General features: G+C 62.2%; 1 protein-coding gene across 1 annotated transcript; it reads right to left on the reverse strand.

Annotated features, from left to right (window-relative positions):
• Positions 1-304: 304 nt before the first annotated feature.
• On the reverse strand, positions 305-15,476 carry CCDC88B (coiled-coil domain containing 88B). The gene is made up of 27 exons (XM_066359489.1): positions 15,374-15,476; positions 14,929-15,071; positions 14,669-14,780; positions 14,519-14,588; positions 14,384-14,442; positions 14,215-14,298; positions 13,992-14,135; positions 13,652-13,797; positions 13,428-13,509; positions 13,117-13,275; positions 12,512-12,658; positions 12,220-12,328; positions 11,901-12,037; positions 10,676-11,818; positions 7,150-7,277; positions 6,954-7,071; positions 5,514-5,609; positions 5,273-5,413; positions 4,462-4,718; positions 4,063-4,206; positions 3,684-3,870; positions 3,425-3,570; positions 3,083-3,181; positions 2,733-2,899; positions 1,981-2,187; positions 1,751-1,819; positions 305-505 (listed from the first exon to the last, which is right to left on the reverse strand). The coding sequence occupies exons 1-27, from the start codon at positions 15,431-15,433 to the stop codon at positions 450-452; spliced, it is 4,410 nt and encodes a 1,469-aa protein (XP_066215586.1). The 5' UTR covers positions 15,434-15,476; the 3' UTR covers positions 305-449.
• Positions 15,477-15,803: the final 327 nt, after the last annotated feature.

The following is a 15,803-nucleotide window of genomic DNA, read 5'->3' on the forward strand; positions in this document are numbered from 1 at the left end:
GATCCAGGGGACTGCATCCCCAGCTTTATTCTCATGTCCCTCAGGTCCCAGCTAAGGCTCAGATGTATGTCCATGTCACAGTCCCCGGGCAACGGTCTTTGGCTCCCCACCTGGACCAGGTAGGGGACTCTCTTGTCCACTCCCGTCTGCCTCCTTCATCTGGGGGTTCCTCCAGATACCGCCTCCTCAGCGAGGGCCGCATGGCAGAGCCAGAGCCCTGGCGAGGAGCCACTAGTGGGTACCCTGTATCCCTCCTGCTCACAGGCTTGTCCCGGCCCCAGCTCCGGGCCCCAGTGCTGGCCACAGAGGGCCCATGGGCCCAGGCCTCCTCGCCCAAGGGCTCGCCCCGAAAGCCCTGGCTCCCCAAGTTCTTGGGCTGCCTGGGGCCGCCAGTGGGACTCCAGCGGCGAGAGGACCGCACTCCCAAGCTCCCAGTCCACGCGGCGGCGTCACTGGCTGAGGGAAGGGGTGAGAGGATGTTTCTCCGGTTCCTGCACCTGGGGGCCTGAAGGAAAAGACTCAGCTCAGGTCCGCGCCCTCGGGGGACTCCCAACCTCGGACCTGGCCCTCGGGGCCTACATCTTCAGCCCACCCTCTGTCCCTCTAAACTTCTCTCAGCTCTGCCCCTCTCATCCCAGCTGCGCCGCCACCTGGCCAGGCCTCTAAAATGCCAGGCCTTTGCTTACGCTGTTCCCTTTGCCTGGAATGCTATTCCAGCATAGGTCAACACAACCAACTCTCACCTCCCAGTTTCTGCTCCACCTTCTCCTCCCCTCTGCAGTCTACCCTGAACACCCTAATGAAAGCTACAAACCACCCACCCAGGGCTTCTGACCTCCCTCACCCTGCTCTCCTTTTCCCCAGAGCATGGCCACCTCCTAATATTCTAGGGCTCGGCTGCTCAGTTCTGAGTGAGCGTGAGACATGGCTGGTCTGAATCAAGATGTGCTAGACTTGACTTAGTATGAAAAGAAATCATGTAAAATATCTCGTTAATGAATTTTTACACTGACTACATGTCGAAATGGAAATATTTCAGGCCTATTGAGTTAAATAAAATGTTATTAAAACTGCTTGACCAGAGGTGGCGCAGTGAATAGAGTGTCGACCTGGGATGCTGAGGTTCCAGGTTTGAAATCCTGAGGTCGCCATCTTGATCACAGGCTCATTCAGTTTGAGCACAGCTCACCAGCTTGAGTGCAGGGTCACTAGCTTGAACATGGGGTCACAGACATAACCCCATGGTTGCTGGCTTGAGCCCAAAGGTTGCTGGTTTGAGCCCAAAGATCACTGGCTTGAAGCCCAAGGTCACTGGCTTGAGCAAGGGAGTCACTGGCTCAACTGGAGCCACTTGGTCAAGGCACATATGAGAAGCAATCAATGAACAATTAAAGTGATGCAACTACAAGCTGATGCTTCTCATCTCTCTCCTTTCCTGTCTGTCTGTCTGTCTGTCTCTCTCACTAAAAAAAGTTATTAAAATTAATTTTACTGGTCTCTTTTTATTTCTTCTGATGAGGCTACTAGAAAAATCTAAATTATACGTGTAGCTCACATCTTATTTCTATTGGGCTGTTGTAGATAATCATTATTTTTATGCATGTTGTTTGCTGTCTGCCTCCTACACCAGAACAGTCCCCACCGTGTCCCTGCTGGCCTCGCGCCTGGCACTCAGAGCAGCCGCACTGTCACGTGAGCCAACAGGTGAGTGAGCGCTGCCAGGCCAGACCAGGGCCAGCGCCCCACTCACCCTCTCGGCTGCCATCTGCTTCTTGTTCCGCCAGGGTCTCGACGGAGCCATCCCATCCCACGCCAGATCCTGAGGGGACACAAGGCAGTTACTGGGCCACAAGGGACCAGGATAGAGGTGGGCAGGGCTTGCGGGGAGACACAGGGCACAGGATGGACGCCCCCTCCCCCAAGGCCAGTGTGACCACAGGGAGCTGCGGGATAATGAAGGCCAAGACTGTGGACCCTCACCTTTGCCATAGGAGTGGGGTGTCCCCAGCGGCCCTGGCCGGCGCTGCCGGAACCGCTGCCGGGGGGTGTCCCCGGGGCTGAATGACTCAGAGCTTCGCCCCACCAGGAATCTGGAGCTGAGTTTCCGCCGCTGCCCGCTGGCCAGAGTCTCGTCCCGCAGGCAGAGGGAGCTCTGGGCCCGGCGCATGGGTGCCGGTGCAGGGGACCCTGTAAGAGGCACCAGCAGCGGGGACATCAGAGCAGTGCCGGGAGGGGCTGGGCAGCGTGGAGGGTGGCGGGGGCGCTGCACAGGGGCAGGGAGACGAGGCTGCAGGCGGGAGAGGGTCTGGGTGAATGAGGGCGGGGCGGGCGGGCGGGGCAGGAGGCTGGAGGCTGCGCTGGCTCTGACGCTAACTCACTCTGTGACCTTGGACAAGGGGCTTCCCCTGCCTGGGCCTTGGTTTCCTCGTCTGCTGACTGGAATAAATGACCTCTCACTACAGTCCCCTGCTGCTCCAAGGTCCTAGGCACCTCTGTGGATGGGCAGGACTGGGCGGATGGCCGCACGGCCAGGCGAAAGGTGCCGGACAAGAGGGGCGTAGCAGGGATGCAGAGGAAAGCACCACTGGAAGCATCTGGGGGTGGGAAGCCAGCAGGAAAGGCCATCGGGGGGCACATGTATAAGCCACACAGGAAGGAAGAGAGCAGGTGCCAGGGTGGGGATAAAGGACACGGGGTAGGGACCACACTGGCCACCTAGCCCCCAGACCCACCTGTCCCATCCGCCTCCCTGCCCTCAGAGAGCTCCATCTCCGGGGGGGCCCCCAGGCTCTCGGTGCTGCCGGCCCCGTCGGCCCACGGGCGCGGCCCCCCAGGGAGGAACCCCTCCCGCCGGGGCCGCATCAGCCTCTTCACCTTGTCTGCCAGCCAGTTGCCCTTCCTGGGGGCAAGAGGGCACAAGAGGGAGTAAGGCCACAGAAGAAGGGGACAAGAGGGCTGTGTCAGGATTCAAAAAGGCCAGGCAAACCTTCACTGCATCTGGGCCTGAGCTGGGCCAGGGTCAGAGGGCAGGCAGGGGCACAGTTGGGGAGACCCCAGCGTAGGGGGCTAAGAGGCCACTCACTTGGCCCGGGGCAGGGGCCCAGGCTCCAGCACGCGGTACTGGTCCATGATCTTCTCCACCAGCTTCTGCTTCTCACGGCGCAAGGCATTGAGCTGGTCCCTGGGGGGAGGCGGGAGGAGGCAGCGTGAGGTCCGGCAGCAGCAAGGCTCAGGTTCTAGTAGGAACAGTCCCACCAGTTGCTAGCACACTGACACTCGGCCGTGTGGGACGATAAACTGCCTCTGCCCCAAACTGCCCGGGTCAACGCCAGCCTCTGCCCGCACCTCCCCGGGTGTCTCTCAACAACCACAAAGGTCCCCGGGCGGCTCCAGCTCCCGCAGCCCGCCACCCGCAGCTGCTCACAGGTACTCGCGCTGCTCTCGGTGCAGGTGGTCCCGGCTCTCCAGGCTGCGCTCCAGGAGCTGCCGGTTCTCCCGGCTCAGGGCCTGCACCTCTGCCAGCAGCTGCCGGTTCTCCTCCTCCTGGGCGCTCCGCAGCTCAGTCAGCAGCTGTGGGAGCAGAACAGGGGCGTGCAGCCTGGCTCAGGGTGGCTGCCTTTCACGCCCTCCACGCCCACGGCCCCCCTGCCCCCTCCCCGGGCCACCGCCCACCCTCACCTCACCTCACACTGCGTGGTCAGCCGGCAGGCGCTCAGGTCCAGCTGCTGGTTGGACTCCCGCAGCCGCTGGCTCTGCACCTCCAGCTGCGTCCGCTCCAGCTCCAGCCGTGCCAGCCGGCCCCGCAGCTCCCCGCGCTCCCCCTGCAGCTCGCCTCGTTCCCGGGACACCTCTGCCAGCAGCGCCTGCGCCCTGCGGAGGCACGGGGCGCTGCTCTCCAACGGGACTTGCCCCCCAGGCTCCTCTGGAGGGCCGGAGACGCTGTGCTAGGGAGAGGCAGGGCAGGGCCTCACAGCGACATAGGCTGACTCGCTACCAACCCACTTTGCGGAGGAAACACCCAAGAAGGGGCCCAGCGGGGCCAGGCTGCGCCAGGGCCGGTACCTGTCGTGTTCGCTCTGCAGCCGCTGCAGCTCCTCCTCCAGGCCCCGCTGCCGCTGCCCATCCTGCATCAGGCGTTCGCGCTCTGCCAGCAGAGCCAACTCCTGTGCCTCCACGTTGGCCCTCTGGGCCTGCAGCTGCTCATGCCTGGGACGGAAAAGGGCCGAGAAGGCTGCAGGGGCCGGGGCCGGGGCTGGGGCTGGGGCCGGGGCAGGCAGACCGCAGGGCTGTCTGAACCTGGAGGTCTGCTGTCAGGTTCATGAGCACCGGCCCTGGCATAGCCACGGGGCAAACACTGAGCTGGGCACTCACCACGCCCAGCGAGGGCACCGCAGGGGGCTCCAGGCACTGGTGCTCCGCACAGGGAGAGAGAAGCTCGGTGTCTGGGAGAGGGAGACTCACCGGCCCTGCAGCTCCCGGTGGGCAAGCTCCAGTGCCCGCATGTTGGCCTTGAGCTCTCGGTGTCGGGTCAGCAGCCCCTCAAGCTCGGCCTCCTGCCGCCGCTGCAGCTGGGCCAGGGCCTCGTGGTCCCGCAGCAAGGCCTGCTGCTGCCCGCGGGTCTCCTCGTGGGACCGCCGCGCTGCCCGCACCTCCTCCTCCAGCACCCCCAGCTTCCTGTGCAGCTCCTGGCCCTGCGTCTCCAGCACAGACTTCTCAGCCTAGCGCAGAGGGGCAGGGGTCATGCGGGGGAACCCCAGGCCAGAAAAGGAGTAGGAGACTGGGGCAGGGCAGGGCACGAGGATGGAAAGCTGTGGAGGAAGCGGAGGGCTGGGTTTGGGGCAGCGGGGAGCTGAAGGCCGAGTTTAATGGGCAAGGAGAGGAAAGAGGTGTCATGGCTGACGCCAGGACACGGTGGGGAGAGCAAGAGACACAGGGCAGGGACTGGCCAGCCAGGGCCGGGTGGGGCCAGGAAAGCAGCAGAAACCAATGGCTGGCCGCGGAGAGGAGGGCTGGAGACCGAGCACCAGGGGCACAGACGCGGAGGCTGGAGGCAGGTAGAAGGGGGTAGCGGGCATGGGCAGGGGTGAGAAGGAAGGATGCAGAACAAGGTAGCTGGGATCAGGGGGCACAGGCACATGGGACTAGGGAACAGGGAGACAGCTGGTTGGGAGCTGGGGCAGGGCAAAGGGGCAGGAAACCATACAAAGGGGGAGGGGGCACTTGTAAGTGGGCAGGAACAGGGCGGGGAACAAGGCACCCGGATGCCACCCACCTGGAGGCGAGTGCTGTGCTCCTGTGCCCGTTGGCTCTGCTGCAGCAGTTCCTGGGCACGGCCTTGCAGGCTCCCCAGCTGTCCCTCCAGGAGGCTCAGCTGCCCCTGCAGAGCGGCCTTCTCGGCCGCCAGTGTTGCATTCTGCTCGGTGGGGCGGGGCGAGGGAGGTTTAGCAGTGGCCAGGCTCTGGCCCCACCCCACCCACCCAGACCCCTCTGCCCACCACGGTCCGCCAACTCACGCTGCGCTCCACCTCAATAAGCCGCCCACTCTGGGCCTCCACGGTTCTCGGCTCCATGGGTTCCTTGGGCTCCTGCCCCACAGAACCCTGGCGCAGCTGCAAGGAGAGGCCCCGGGAGGTCACACAGGAGAGTGGCGGTGCTGGGGGACGGCACAGGGACCGAACAGTGGGCCCTCACCCAGCCCTGCCCCCTGGCTCCCGCCTCCATCACTCCTCACGGTCCCTGTCCCCTTCCCTTGGTTCGGCAGCAGGCCCCTGGCCCCTGCCGCGTCTCCGGCCCGTCCTCTTTCTCTGGGCCCCAGTTTCTTTTTTTTTTTTTTGTATTTTTCTGAAGTTGGAAACGAGGAGGCAGTCAGACAGACTCCCGCATGCGCCCAACTGGGATCCACCCGGCATGCCCACCAGGGGGCGATGCTCTGCCCATCTGGGGCGTTGCTCTGTTGCAATCAGAGCCATTCTAGCGCCGGAGGCAGAGGCCATGGAGTCATCCTCAGCACCCCGGCCATCTTTGCTCCAATGGAGCCTCGCTGCAGGAGGGGAAGAAAGAGACAGAGAGGAAGGAGAGGGGGAGGGGTGGAGAAGCAGATGGGCGCTTCTCCTGTGTGCCCTGGCCGGGAATCGAACCCGGGACTCCTGCACGCCAGGCCAACGCTCTACCACTGAGCCAACCGGCCAGGGCCTCTTTTTTTTTTTTTTTTAAGATTTTATTTATTGATTTTAGAGAGAAGGGAAAGGGGGGTTGGTGAGGAGCAGCAGTGGTTGCTTCCTGTATATGTCTGGACCAGGCAAGCCCAGCGTTTCGAACCAGCAACCTCAGCATTCCAGGTCGACGCTCTATCCACTGTGCTACTGCGTGTCAGGCTTAGCCTCTGTTTCAACATCACTCTCTCCAGAAATCCTCCCCCGACCCACACCGCACATGCCAGTGAGGTGGTCCTGGATTCCCACTGGCCCCTGGCACCAGGTGGTGGTCGCCTGTTTCTCTGCCTCAGTCCCAGGCGGACTGTGAGCTCCTTGAGGGCGGCGCTGGTATTGGGCTCCACCGCACCCCAGCACCAAGCACCGAGCCCACATGCTGCAGGGGCATCAGAAGTAGCAACTGACTTTCAACAACAATTGAGCTCATTAGGAAGTGGATGTGGGGAGGCAAGCAAGAAAGACACAAAGCCACCAGGCTCTGTCCGTTTGAGAAGTGGAGAGTCAAGGCCCACAGAAGACCACGGGCCTTGGCAGAGTCAGCCTGACTCTCAGCACAGTGCTCCTTCCCACAGGCCCCAAAAGGCGGCACAAAGCAAGCAACTGGACAAGAACAAGGGGCAAAACCAGAAGGGACCCTGGAGGAGTGGGAGCCACGCAGCCTGCCAGGGCTGCAGGCAGGGATGTTCGCAGGGTGGGGGAGGGGGGGACAAGGCTCCCAGCTCCCAGGGCCCGAAGCCTCACCCGGAACAGCTCCTCTTCCAGCCGCAGGGCCCTCGCCTTGAGCTCCATCATTGCCTCTTCCTTGCCTGTGGTCACTGCCTGCAGCTCAGTTTTCAGCTGCTGCTCCAGGCCCTGGTACCTGCCAGGAGAAGCCTTGCCATCTACCTGTGCTCAAGCCTCCGCTTGGCCCTCTCTGCCCCTCAGGCAGCGCCCCCACCTCTGGTGCTGGAACTCTCGTTCCCGCAGAAACTCCTGGCGCTCCAGAGTCGCCTGCTCCAGCTCCCTCTGCAGACGCTCCAGCCGGGCCCCCAGCTCCTGGCCCCGCACCATGGCCTTCTCCAGCTCCTGAGGGGAGACAGAGCAGGCTCAGGGCGAAGGACAGACCACCACCGTCACCAGATACAGATGCCTAGGAGTCAGAGGACCAGGCTCTGTCCTTGCTCTGCCACCCTAGACAAACACCTTCAACCCAATCTGTAAAACAGGAGCAGAGTCTGGTCGCCCTGCAGAGTGGGCGCAAAAGAACTGGGGACTATGAGCCTGGCAAGGGCACGAGGGCGGCTCCGGGCCAGGTGCCAGGGACACTCGCTGGGCATCGGCACCTCTCTGAGCCCATGGCTCCTGACGTGCCCGGTGACAGCGGGACGTGCCCTACGTGCTGAGGCCGCACCAGCCATGAAGGAGTGGGGCTCTGCAGAAGCAGGTCTGGACAGCACCCTCAACCACAGGCGACGGCCACAGACGACAGGAACTCAGCGAACACCAGGCCCAACCGCAGTGGGAGGACAGATGCTGCGGCCAGATGGCCTCTGGCAGTTGGGCCACACCACTGCAGAATGGGGCAGGAGGCCCAACTAGAGCTGTGGGCAACAGAGGGAGTCAGACCAAACTACTCGGGTGTGGGGGCCCTGGCAGGGTAAAACCACAGGGAAGGGCCAACTCTGGACAAGCAGCCTACCAAATCCTGCCTCTGGAAACCAAGTCTACAGCCTTCGCTCTGACCATCTTAACTTAGGAACCTCCCCGCCCTTTCAGGACTCCCCCCTCCAGAATCAATGTCATTCCAGACACCCTTGCCCAATGCTGCTGAAAAACTACAAGTCCCATGATGCCCTACTGCTGCCAGCCAAAGGCTGAGGGCAGAAACAGTGGTGCAATGAAGGAGACCTGAACTTCCACCCAGACTCCTGCCCTGCCCTCCTCCAGCCCAGGAGGCCCATGTGGACAACCCCCTCAGCCTCTGGTTCCCTGACCTCCCCAACTGGTCACCTCTGACTGTGCCATAGCCAGTTATCACCAGGAAGTGCTCTGACCAGGAAATCTCACAAAATTCCCTTCTTTGTCTTCAGCCTCTTCCGCCCTCTCAGTCCTCACAGCTGGCTCTTCCAGTCAGCCAGCCCCACCCTCATCTTCACTGCCTACCTGCTGGCATTCCCTCTCCATGGCTGCCCCAAGCTCTCGACATGCATTATCTTACAGCATCCTGTGAGGCAGGTAGTTTTTATTCCGGTTTTACAGGTGAGTAAACCGAAACTCAGAGAGGTTAAGTAAAATGCTCTGAGCCACACAGCTGATAAGGAGGAGATTTGGGCTATAACCCAGGTCTACCTGACAGCATCTCAGTCACATCCTACAGAGCGGAGCCCAGAGACAGGTTCTCAGCTTTACCTTCTTCCCCACACCCACAGTTCTCCACTCCCCAGGCCTGCCCTACATAATGCCCAACACTGGATCAACCCAAGAGTGTGATCCCCACTCCTCTCCTTTGGAAGGAGTCTCAGAGCCAATTAGTCTTCCTTTCTGAACCTCAGTATCCTTATCAGTACAACAGGGATGAAACTGGAAACTTCTGGCCCTGGCTGGTGGCTCAGTGGATAGAACATCAGTGTGGTGTATGGACGTCCCAGGTTCAATTCCCAGTCAGGATACACAGAAGTGACCATCTGCTTCTCCCCTCCTTCCTCTCCCCCTGCTCTTCCTCTTCCCCTCCCGCAGCCAGTAGCTCAATTGGTTTGAGTGTGGCCCCAGGCGCTGAGGTTGATCTGAGTTCATCACCCTCAGGCTCTAAAAATAGCTCAGTACTTGAGCATTAGCCCCAGATGGGGTTGTTGGGTCAATCCCAGCCAGGGCACATGTGAGAGTCTATCACACTATCTCCCCTCCTCTCATTTAAAAATAAAAAGAGCCTGACCTGTGGTGGCGCAGTGGATAAAGCGTTGACCTGGAATGCTGAGGTCACCGATTCAAAACCCTGGGCTTGCCTGGTCAAGGCATATATGGGAGTTGATGCTTCCTGCTCCTCCCCCCTTTCTTTCTTTCTCTCTCTCTCTCTCTCTCTAACTCTCTCTCCTCTCTAAAATGAATAAATAAATAAATAAAATTTAAAAATAAATAAATAAAAATAGAAAGAGAAAAGAAACCAAAAATTTCAGGTAGAAGGTTCAGCTCCTGTCTGCTGCACACCCTCCCCATAACACTGGCCCCCACTGACCCAAACACCCTTCCCATTGCCTCACTGTCGCCTCCAATTTCCCTGGGGGGCCTTTCAACACACGGCCCTTACCACTCTGCTCCAGTGGCTCCCATTGCCCTCATGAAAGTGCCACAACTCCTTCTCCACTTGGAAGGAAGTTGAAGCTCTGCCCAACAGGAACGCTGCTAAGTGAATTCTCACCTCCCTCCAGTCCCCACCTCAGGCTCCATCCCTACAACTCCATGCCCACGCTTCCTCCTTACTGCCACTCTCTCCGCTCCTCCAGAGCACCAACCCTGCCGCGTCCCAGCCTCAGTCCAGTGTGCTTCCTAGACCCCCCTGGCTCCCTACACAGTCCTGCCTCCTCCCCAGACCAGGAGCACTTCTCTGAGGACCGGCATGCCGACTGCCTGATACAGGACCTGGTGCCAAGGAGACGCCCGCAACCATGCTCGAATGAACAAATAAAGGTGTTTCCAGGCCTTCTCTCTCTTTCATCTCCTGTCCCAGGCCAGCCACCTTCACCTGCCAGCTGGACAACAGGCACTGCCTCCTAATGGCCCCAGGCCCTGCACAGCAAGGTGTCCCTCCTCAAACCCAGACTCACACAGGTCTGCCACACCCCTGGCTGGCTCTTCCGGCCTGGGGAGAGAGTACCAACACCTAAAAAGCTGGCCCAACTCACCTTCCTGGCCCCCATCCTCCAGCTCTTCTGCATCCCTGAAGACCTTTAATGCCTTCAAGTCCTTGCACAGGCTGTTCCCTTGGGGTCAAATATCCTTCCCCATCTAGTGGAATCTTGACCATTCCGCAGAAGCCTCCCCAAAGCCTGCCCACCCGGTATCAGCTCCCTCCCGTGGGAGAGAACAGCACCTGCTCTTCTTAACCCATGTGCCTCGACCAGCAGGAAGTAGGCTCTGATGCCAGTATCTCCTCTGGTCTTCCAGAAGACCCACCAGCCAGCTATGAAGAGTACCCCCGGTTTACAGAAGGAGGCCCTGGGGTACAGGTGAGTGGGGCTGCTGTGGTCAGAGAGCCAGTATTGGCACCCAGGCCCTCTGGTTCCCTGGCCACACTCCTATCCCCCCACAAAGCCACCCATCACAGGTAGGGGACATCTGCCCCTTTTCCAGGCCAGATGTGTCTTATCTCCAGTCCCAGCTCGATGCAGGGCACTCGGTGGCTGCTGATGGAATGAATAACCCACGAACTGCAGCCACTGGCCTGGAACCCCACTTGTTGACCGTGACCTGGAGCACCACATACCCACCTCGCGGAGGACCTGTCTCTCCCGGCGCTCCCGCTCGGCCTCCTCCAGATGCTGGCGGCTCTTGCTCTCCAGCTCCTGCAGCTGCTCCTCGGCGGCCTCGGCCCGGGCCCGCAGCCTGGGTCCCTCGCGCTCCCACTGCCTCCGCTCCCGGCCTGCGGCTGCCAGGGCCTCTGCCAGGGCCTCCCGCTCCCGCGATGCAGCCTCTAGCTCCCGTCCGGCTGCCTCCACTGCCTCCCGCAGCCGGGCCTGCTCCTGGATCTGGGCCTCTGCCTCCCGGTGGGCCTCGCCCTCTGCCCTCCGGGCCTGCGCCAGCTCCTCGGAGAGGCGAGCAACCTCCGTGCCTCGGGCCTCCAGCTTCCGAGCCTGGACCTCCAGCTCAGCTCGAAGGGCCTCAGCCTCTCTCCTCAGCCGAGCCACCTCCTCTCTGAGGGCCTCCTGCTCTGGGTCCCCACTCGTCAGGATCTCTCCGGAGGTTGGCCCCTCCAAGGCCTGGGCCTCAGGAGCCACTTCCCACTTCTGCTGTGGTTTCTGCTGGGCCGGACCCTGGGTCCTCCTCTCCAGCTGCTGGTCCTGCTCTCTGGCCTCCATCTGCTCCTTGGGTGCGTCCAGCTGCTGACACGGGGACCCCTGCTCCCCCAAATGCACGTGGAGGCTGGGCTCTGTAGGTCCGGGCTCGCTCTCAGGCGCCTCCTGTCTTTGCCCCTGGGCCTTGGGCGCTGACTCCCCAGTCTCTCTTCCCAATGACAGCTGGGCCTGAATTTTGATCTCTGGACCCTGAGGTGGAGTCACAGAGACAGAGGACTGGGGAGAGGCTCTGTGGCCAACCTTCTCCAGGGACTCCTGTGTCTCTATAGTGGGGCCTGACTCCTGGGGCATCACGTCTGAGGGGTGGGAGGCCATGGCAGGTGTCTGGAGGGGCCTCTCCCTTGCTTGAGGGTCTGGATCAAACATCTGGGGACACTCAGCTAACCCCCTGAGAGCTGAGTCTGCTGCTGGGGAAGCCAGGTCCAAGGCCTGGGAATCTTCATCCCCGGCTTGGCCAACCAAGTCCTGGGAGCCATGGTCAGAGGCCCGGCAAGTCTGGGGAGCCCCAGGCAGCTCTGGAGCCGTGGAGTCCTCACTCTGCTCCTCCAGCAGGGGGTGCTGCGGGCACATGAGAGGGATGGTTAAACCCCAAAAGGGCCCCAGGAAGGACTTACTTGGATGGTTGGGGAAGGAGACTCACCTGACCACCTGGCTGCCTTTGTAACACCTGCAGCAGGGTTCGGAGCTCCCGGTTCTCCTGCTCCAGGGTCCGCAGCCGCCCAGCCTCCACCTCCCTCACTTCATCTTGTATCGAGGGGGGCGCTCCCGGCAGGGGTGCTGGGGGTGTGCAAGGCAAGGTCAGGACTCCTCCCCGCCCTTAGTCCTGCCACACCTCCTGGCCCCTCACCCACACCCCTACACTCCCAGAGACCTGGGGCAGGGATGAGATCAGAAGCCATCCCTACCACAGCTGCGAAAAGCCACAAGCAGCCCCCAGCACCAGCCTCCTCCCCACTCACCCTCCCCAGGAGAGCCCGGGGGTGGCTCCAGGCTCCGCTGAAGCTCCAGCTCCAGCTCCACATTCTCCTCTGCCAGCTGGTCCACCTGATGTCGCAAAGAGCCCAGTTCCTGGGTGGGGGGGTTGGGGGGACAGGGGGTGGGGGTGGGGGGAGGCAAGGTCAGACAAGCCCTGCCCACGATGACCAGGCCAAGTGTGTGGGCTAGAGGATCACTAGAGAAAACTAGGCGTAGGGGTCCCGGGAACCACTAGGGAACCTTGGGGGACCACTGGGGTCACTCTGGCAAGCTCACCGCATGAGCCTCGCCCAGCCGGGTCCGCAGAAGCAGGTTCTCGCGCTGGGTCTCGTGCAGCCGAGCACAGCGCTCTTGAGCGGCCTCCAGCCGCTCCTCCAGCAATGCCTTCGAGGCCTCCAGCGTTCTGGAGAGCTCCCGCTCCTCCTGAGGGGAGGGGCGGACAGAGAGCCAGCATTCCAGGGCCACAGATCCTGCCTCCCCTCTCCCACCTAGCCCCACACCCCTGGGGCTCTCTAGACCCCACCTCTCCCCTCCATCTACCCCTTCTCCCTAAAAATTGCTTTCCAACTTCGCACCCTTCTAGGCCCTATTTATTGCTCCCACTTATAAGGACCCTCCAGACATCTCCCCCTACATTTGGCCCCGCCCTCTCCTCCAGGACTTACCTTTACCTACAACCCTCCCTTCCCCCTCCATCTGCCCCATCTTCCAGGGAGCCTTTCCCCAGACAACACCTCACCCATTTCTCCCAGCCTTGACTGTTCCCTGGGTAAAGCCTGACTCTCTCCTCCAAGCCCGAGTTTGCTCCTCCTCGTGGCCCACCCCCCTGCAGGCCCCGCCCCAGACCCCGCCCCCACAAGCCCCACCCTCCTGACTCTCACCTCCAGCTGGCCCCGGCAGGACTCCGCTGCTTGCAACCGCTCCCGACAGCGTCGCAGATCCTCCTGCAGGCGGGGCAGGCGGCCTGCCCGCTCCCGCAGCGCCTCCGCCTCTTCGCGGTACAGCTCGGCCCGCTTGGCCTGTCCCGACAGTGTCTGGGCCTGGGCCAGATGGTGCAGAGCTGGGAACGGCCAGCCTTGGCCACAGGGATTGGGTACGGGAAGGAGCAAGGGTGCAGGGAGGAAATGGGACGCCGGAGGGGTGGGGAGAAGGTTAGGAGATGCGGCAACGGCTGCGGGGTATCTGAACGCACCTCCTGGCGGAGCCTTCGAATTTCAGCCTCCAAGCCCTGCACCTCCTCCTGGGAGTCGAGCAGCAACTCGGCCTTCTCCTCCCTGGAGGAAAGAGGCACTGGAGGGGTCTGGGGCCCAGCAACTCCCAGGCCTTTCTAGGCCCGATCCCACTCATACCCATGGGGCTGGGCACCCCATCCAGGCCTAACCGACCTCGCTCTCCCAGGTCCCCTTCCGCACTCACAGCTCCTGGCGCAGGCGCCGTAGCTGGGCCTTCGTGTTGGCCAGCTGCAGGGCCAAGTGGTTGGAGGGGCCCTCCAGAGGAGTCCTAGCAGGAGCCTCGGGCAACAAGGGGGCTTGTTCTCGCTCCAACAGCAGTTCAGCCAGCCGCTGTGGGAGGTCAAGGACCAGGGGTCAGAAGTAATCGATCCTGTGCCCCCCACATCTCCCTGCGACCACCCCAGGCTGAATCTGGCTCTTGCAGGCCTGCTGGCCCAAGACCCCCAACACCACACCTGGGCCTCTGGGTCCCCGTGATCCTCCCATTCCTCCACCTGGCCCTCAATGCCCCTGCTGCCCCCTACCTGGGCCCCCACATCACGCTCCCGCGCCAGTCTCAATAGTGTTCCCATCAGGCTCCGGGACAGTGTCTCCAACTCTGAAGGTGCCAGCTCCCCAGGCTCGGGCCCAGCCAGTGCCAGCACCATGCCTGCCCCGGGCTGAGTCACCTGGGTGGGCAGGGAGAGCAGTTCAGCCTCAGAAGTTGGGGGCAGGGCATTGCCAGCTGGTCCCAGTCCGAAGCCGTACCTCCTGGATGGCAGCAGCCAGCTCACTCTGGACCTCCAGGCTGAGGCCCTGGATGTGCCGGATGAAGAGTTCCCGGTGCTCACACTGCAGGGGACAAGGTGGGGAGGCTGGCACCAGATCTCCCACCTCTGCAGCCAGAGCTGGACCTGCCCTTCCCTCTCTCGCTCACCTGCACCGATGCTCCCAGCAACAGGCGAAGAACCCCTTCCAGCTCCTCCACCGCCTCCTCTGCAGGGCACAAGCCACAAGGGGTCAACAGGTGGGCGGAAGGGGAGGTGCAGGAAGGGGGGGCGGGAGGGAGTACCTGAGAAAGGGTCAAACCCCAGTGTCTGAAGGTCTGGGGGTGGTGACAGGATCAGCAACTGCAGCTCCTCCTGGGGGCGTAGGGGGTGGGAGACAATGAGATGGGCCTCCCTGCAGGGGGCTCCCGGCTGGCCTCCCCTCCCAACCTCACCTGGTAAAAGTCCCTCAGTCGGCTCCACAGGAAGTTCAGGTTACGCACCCTCCAGGCTGCAGGACCATCACGGCCTCTGATGGTCTGAGGGCCCCCTCGGGAAGTAGGGACACTGTGGGCACAGGCGGCCATTGGCGGGAGGGATAGTCAAGGACTTACCTGCCCTCAGCAGGCTCCACCCTCGGCCCTCAGGCTCTGCCCACCCGCCCGTCCCAGCCAGCTCCCCTGGGGCCCCTGGGCTGGCCCCTAGTGCCCCTTACATGATGCCAAGCACCCGGAGGAGCAGGGCCCCATCACTGAGCTGCAAAAGCCTCTTCTCCGGATAAAGGGGCCCCTCTCCTTCCTCCTCCTCTTCCCTCTCGGGTTCCTCAGCCTCTCCCACCAGCCCAGCCAGTCCCAGCGCCTGTGGGAAGCAGAGACACGTCAGCTGGCCCATGTGGGAGCCCCCCATCAGTAGAATGAATCCCAAGCCCCTTTGACCAGGCCCCTGAGCCCACACAGCCCCCTCCTACAAAATCCCTAAATGTCTGCACCCCCCCCCCCCAAGGTCTGGAACCCTTTTCCTGCCTTATAGCCACCTGGACTTCAGCACCACATTGGAGCCCACCCCACTCAGACCCAGACCCTGTCCCACCCTTCCCCCCAACACCATCCCCTCCCTGCTGCTCACTTCCCCTCCGCAGCCCCTTCCACCTGCCGCCTCACCCAGGTGGCCAGACTCCCACTCAGGAAGGCTCTGAGTCTGGGCCCTGTGCCCCCATCCATGACAGGTCAGGGTGTTGGTCCCACTGCGGCAGCTATACCTGCCCTGAGAGGAAGAGGAAGTCCCCTGGTGGGGGATCCCGGGCCCAGCTGCAGAACCCTGTACAGCTTCCTCCTTCCGGTGCAGGCTGGCCTTGCACCCCCAGAGTCCTGCCTCTGCCCCTGCCTCTCCAAGCTGCATCCTCCCCAGGGCTCCTCTCAGCAGGGACTGAGACTAACGGGAAGGCGGCGCCCCAAGGAGCGAGGTGCACAGCTCTCCTGGCTCGGTGGACAATGGCAGGTGAGTTCTTCATCTCTCTTGGCCTCTGTTTCCCAACTTGAAACCAGAGAGGGTGACCACAACCGTGCATCGGCCAGGGCCTCTGGGAGGGCC

This window comes from Saccopteryx leptura, chromosome 1, assembly GCF_036850995.1.
Source record: "Saccopteryx leptura isolate mSacLep1 chromosome 1, mSacLep1_pri_phased_curated, whole genome shotgun sequence".
NCBI lineage: Eukaryota > Metazoa > Chordata > Mammalia > Chiroptera > Emballonuridae > Saccopteryx > Saccopteryx leptura.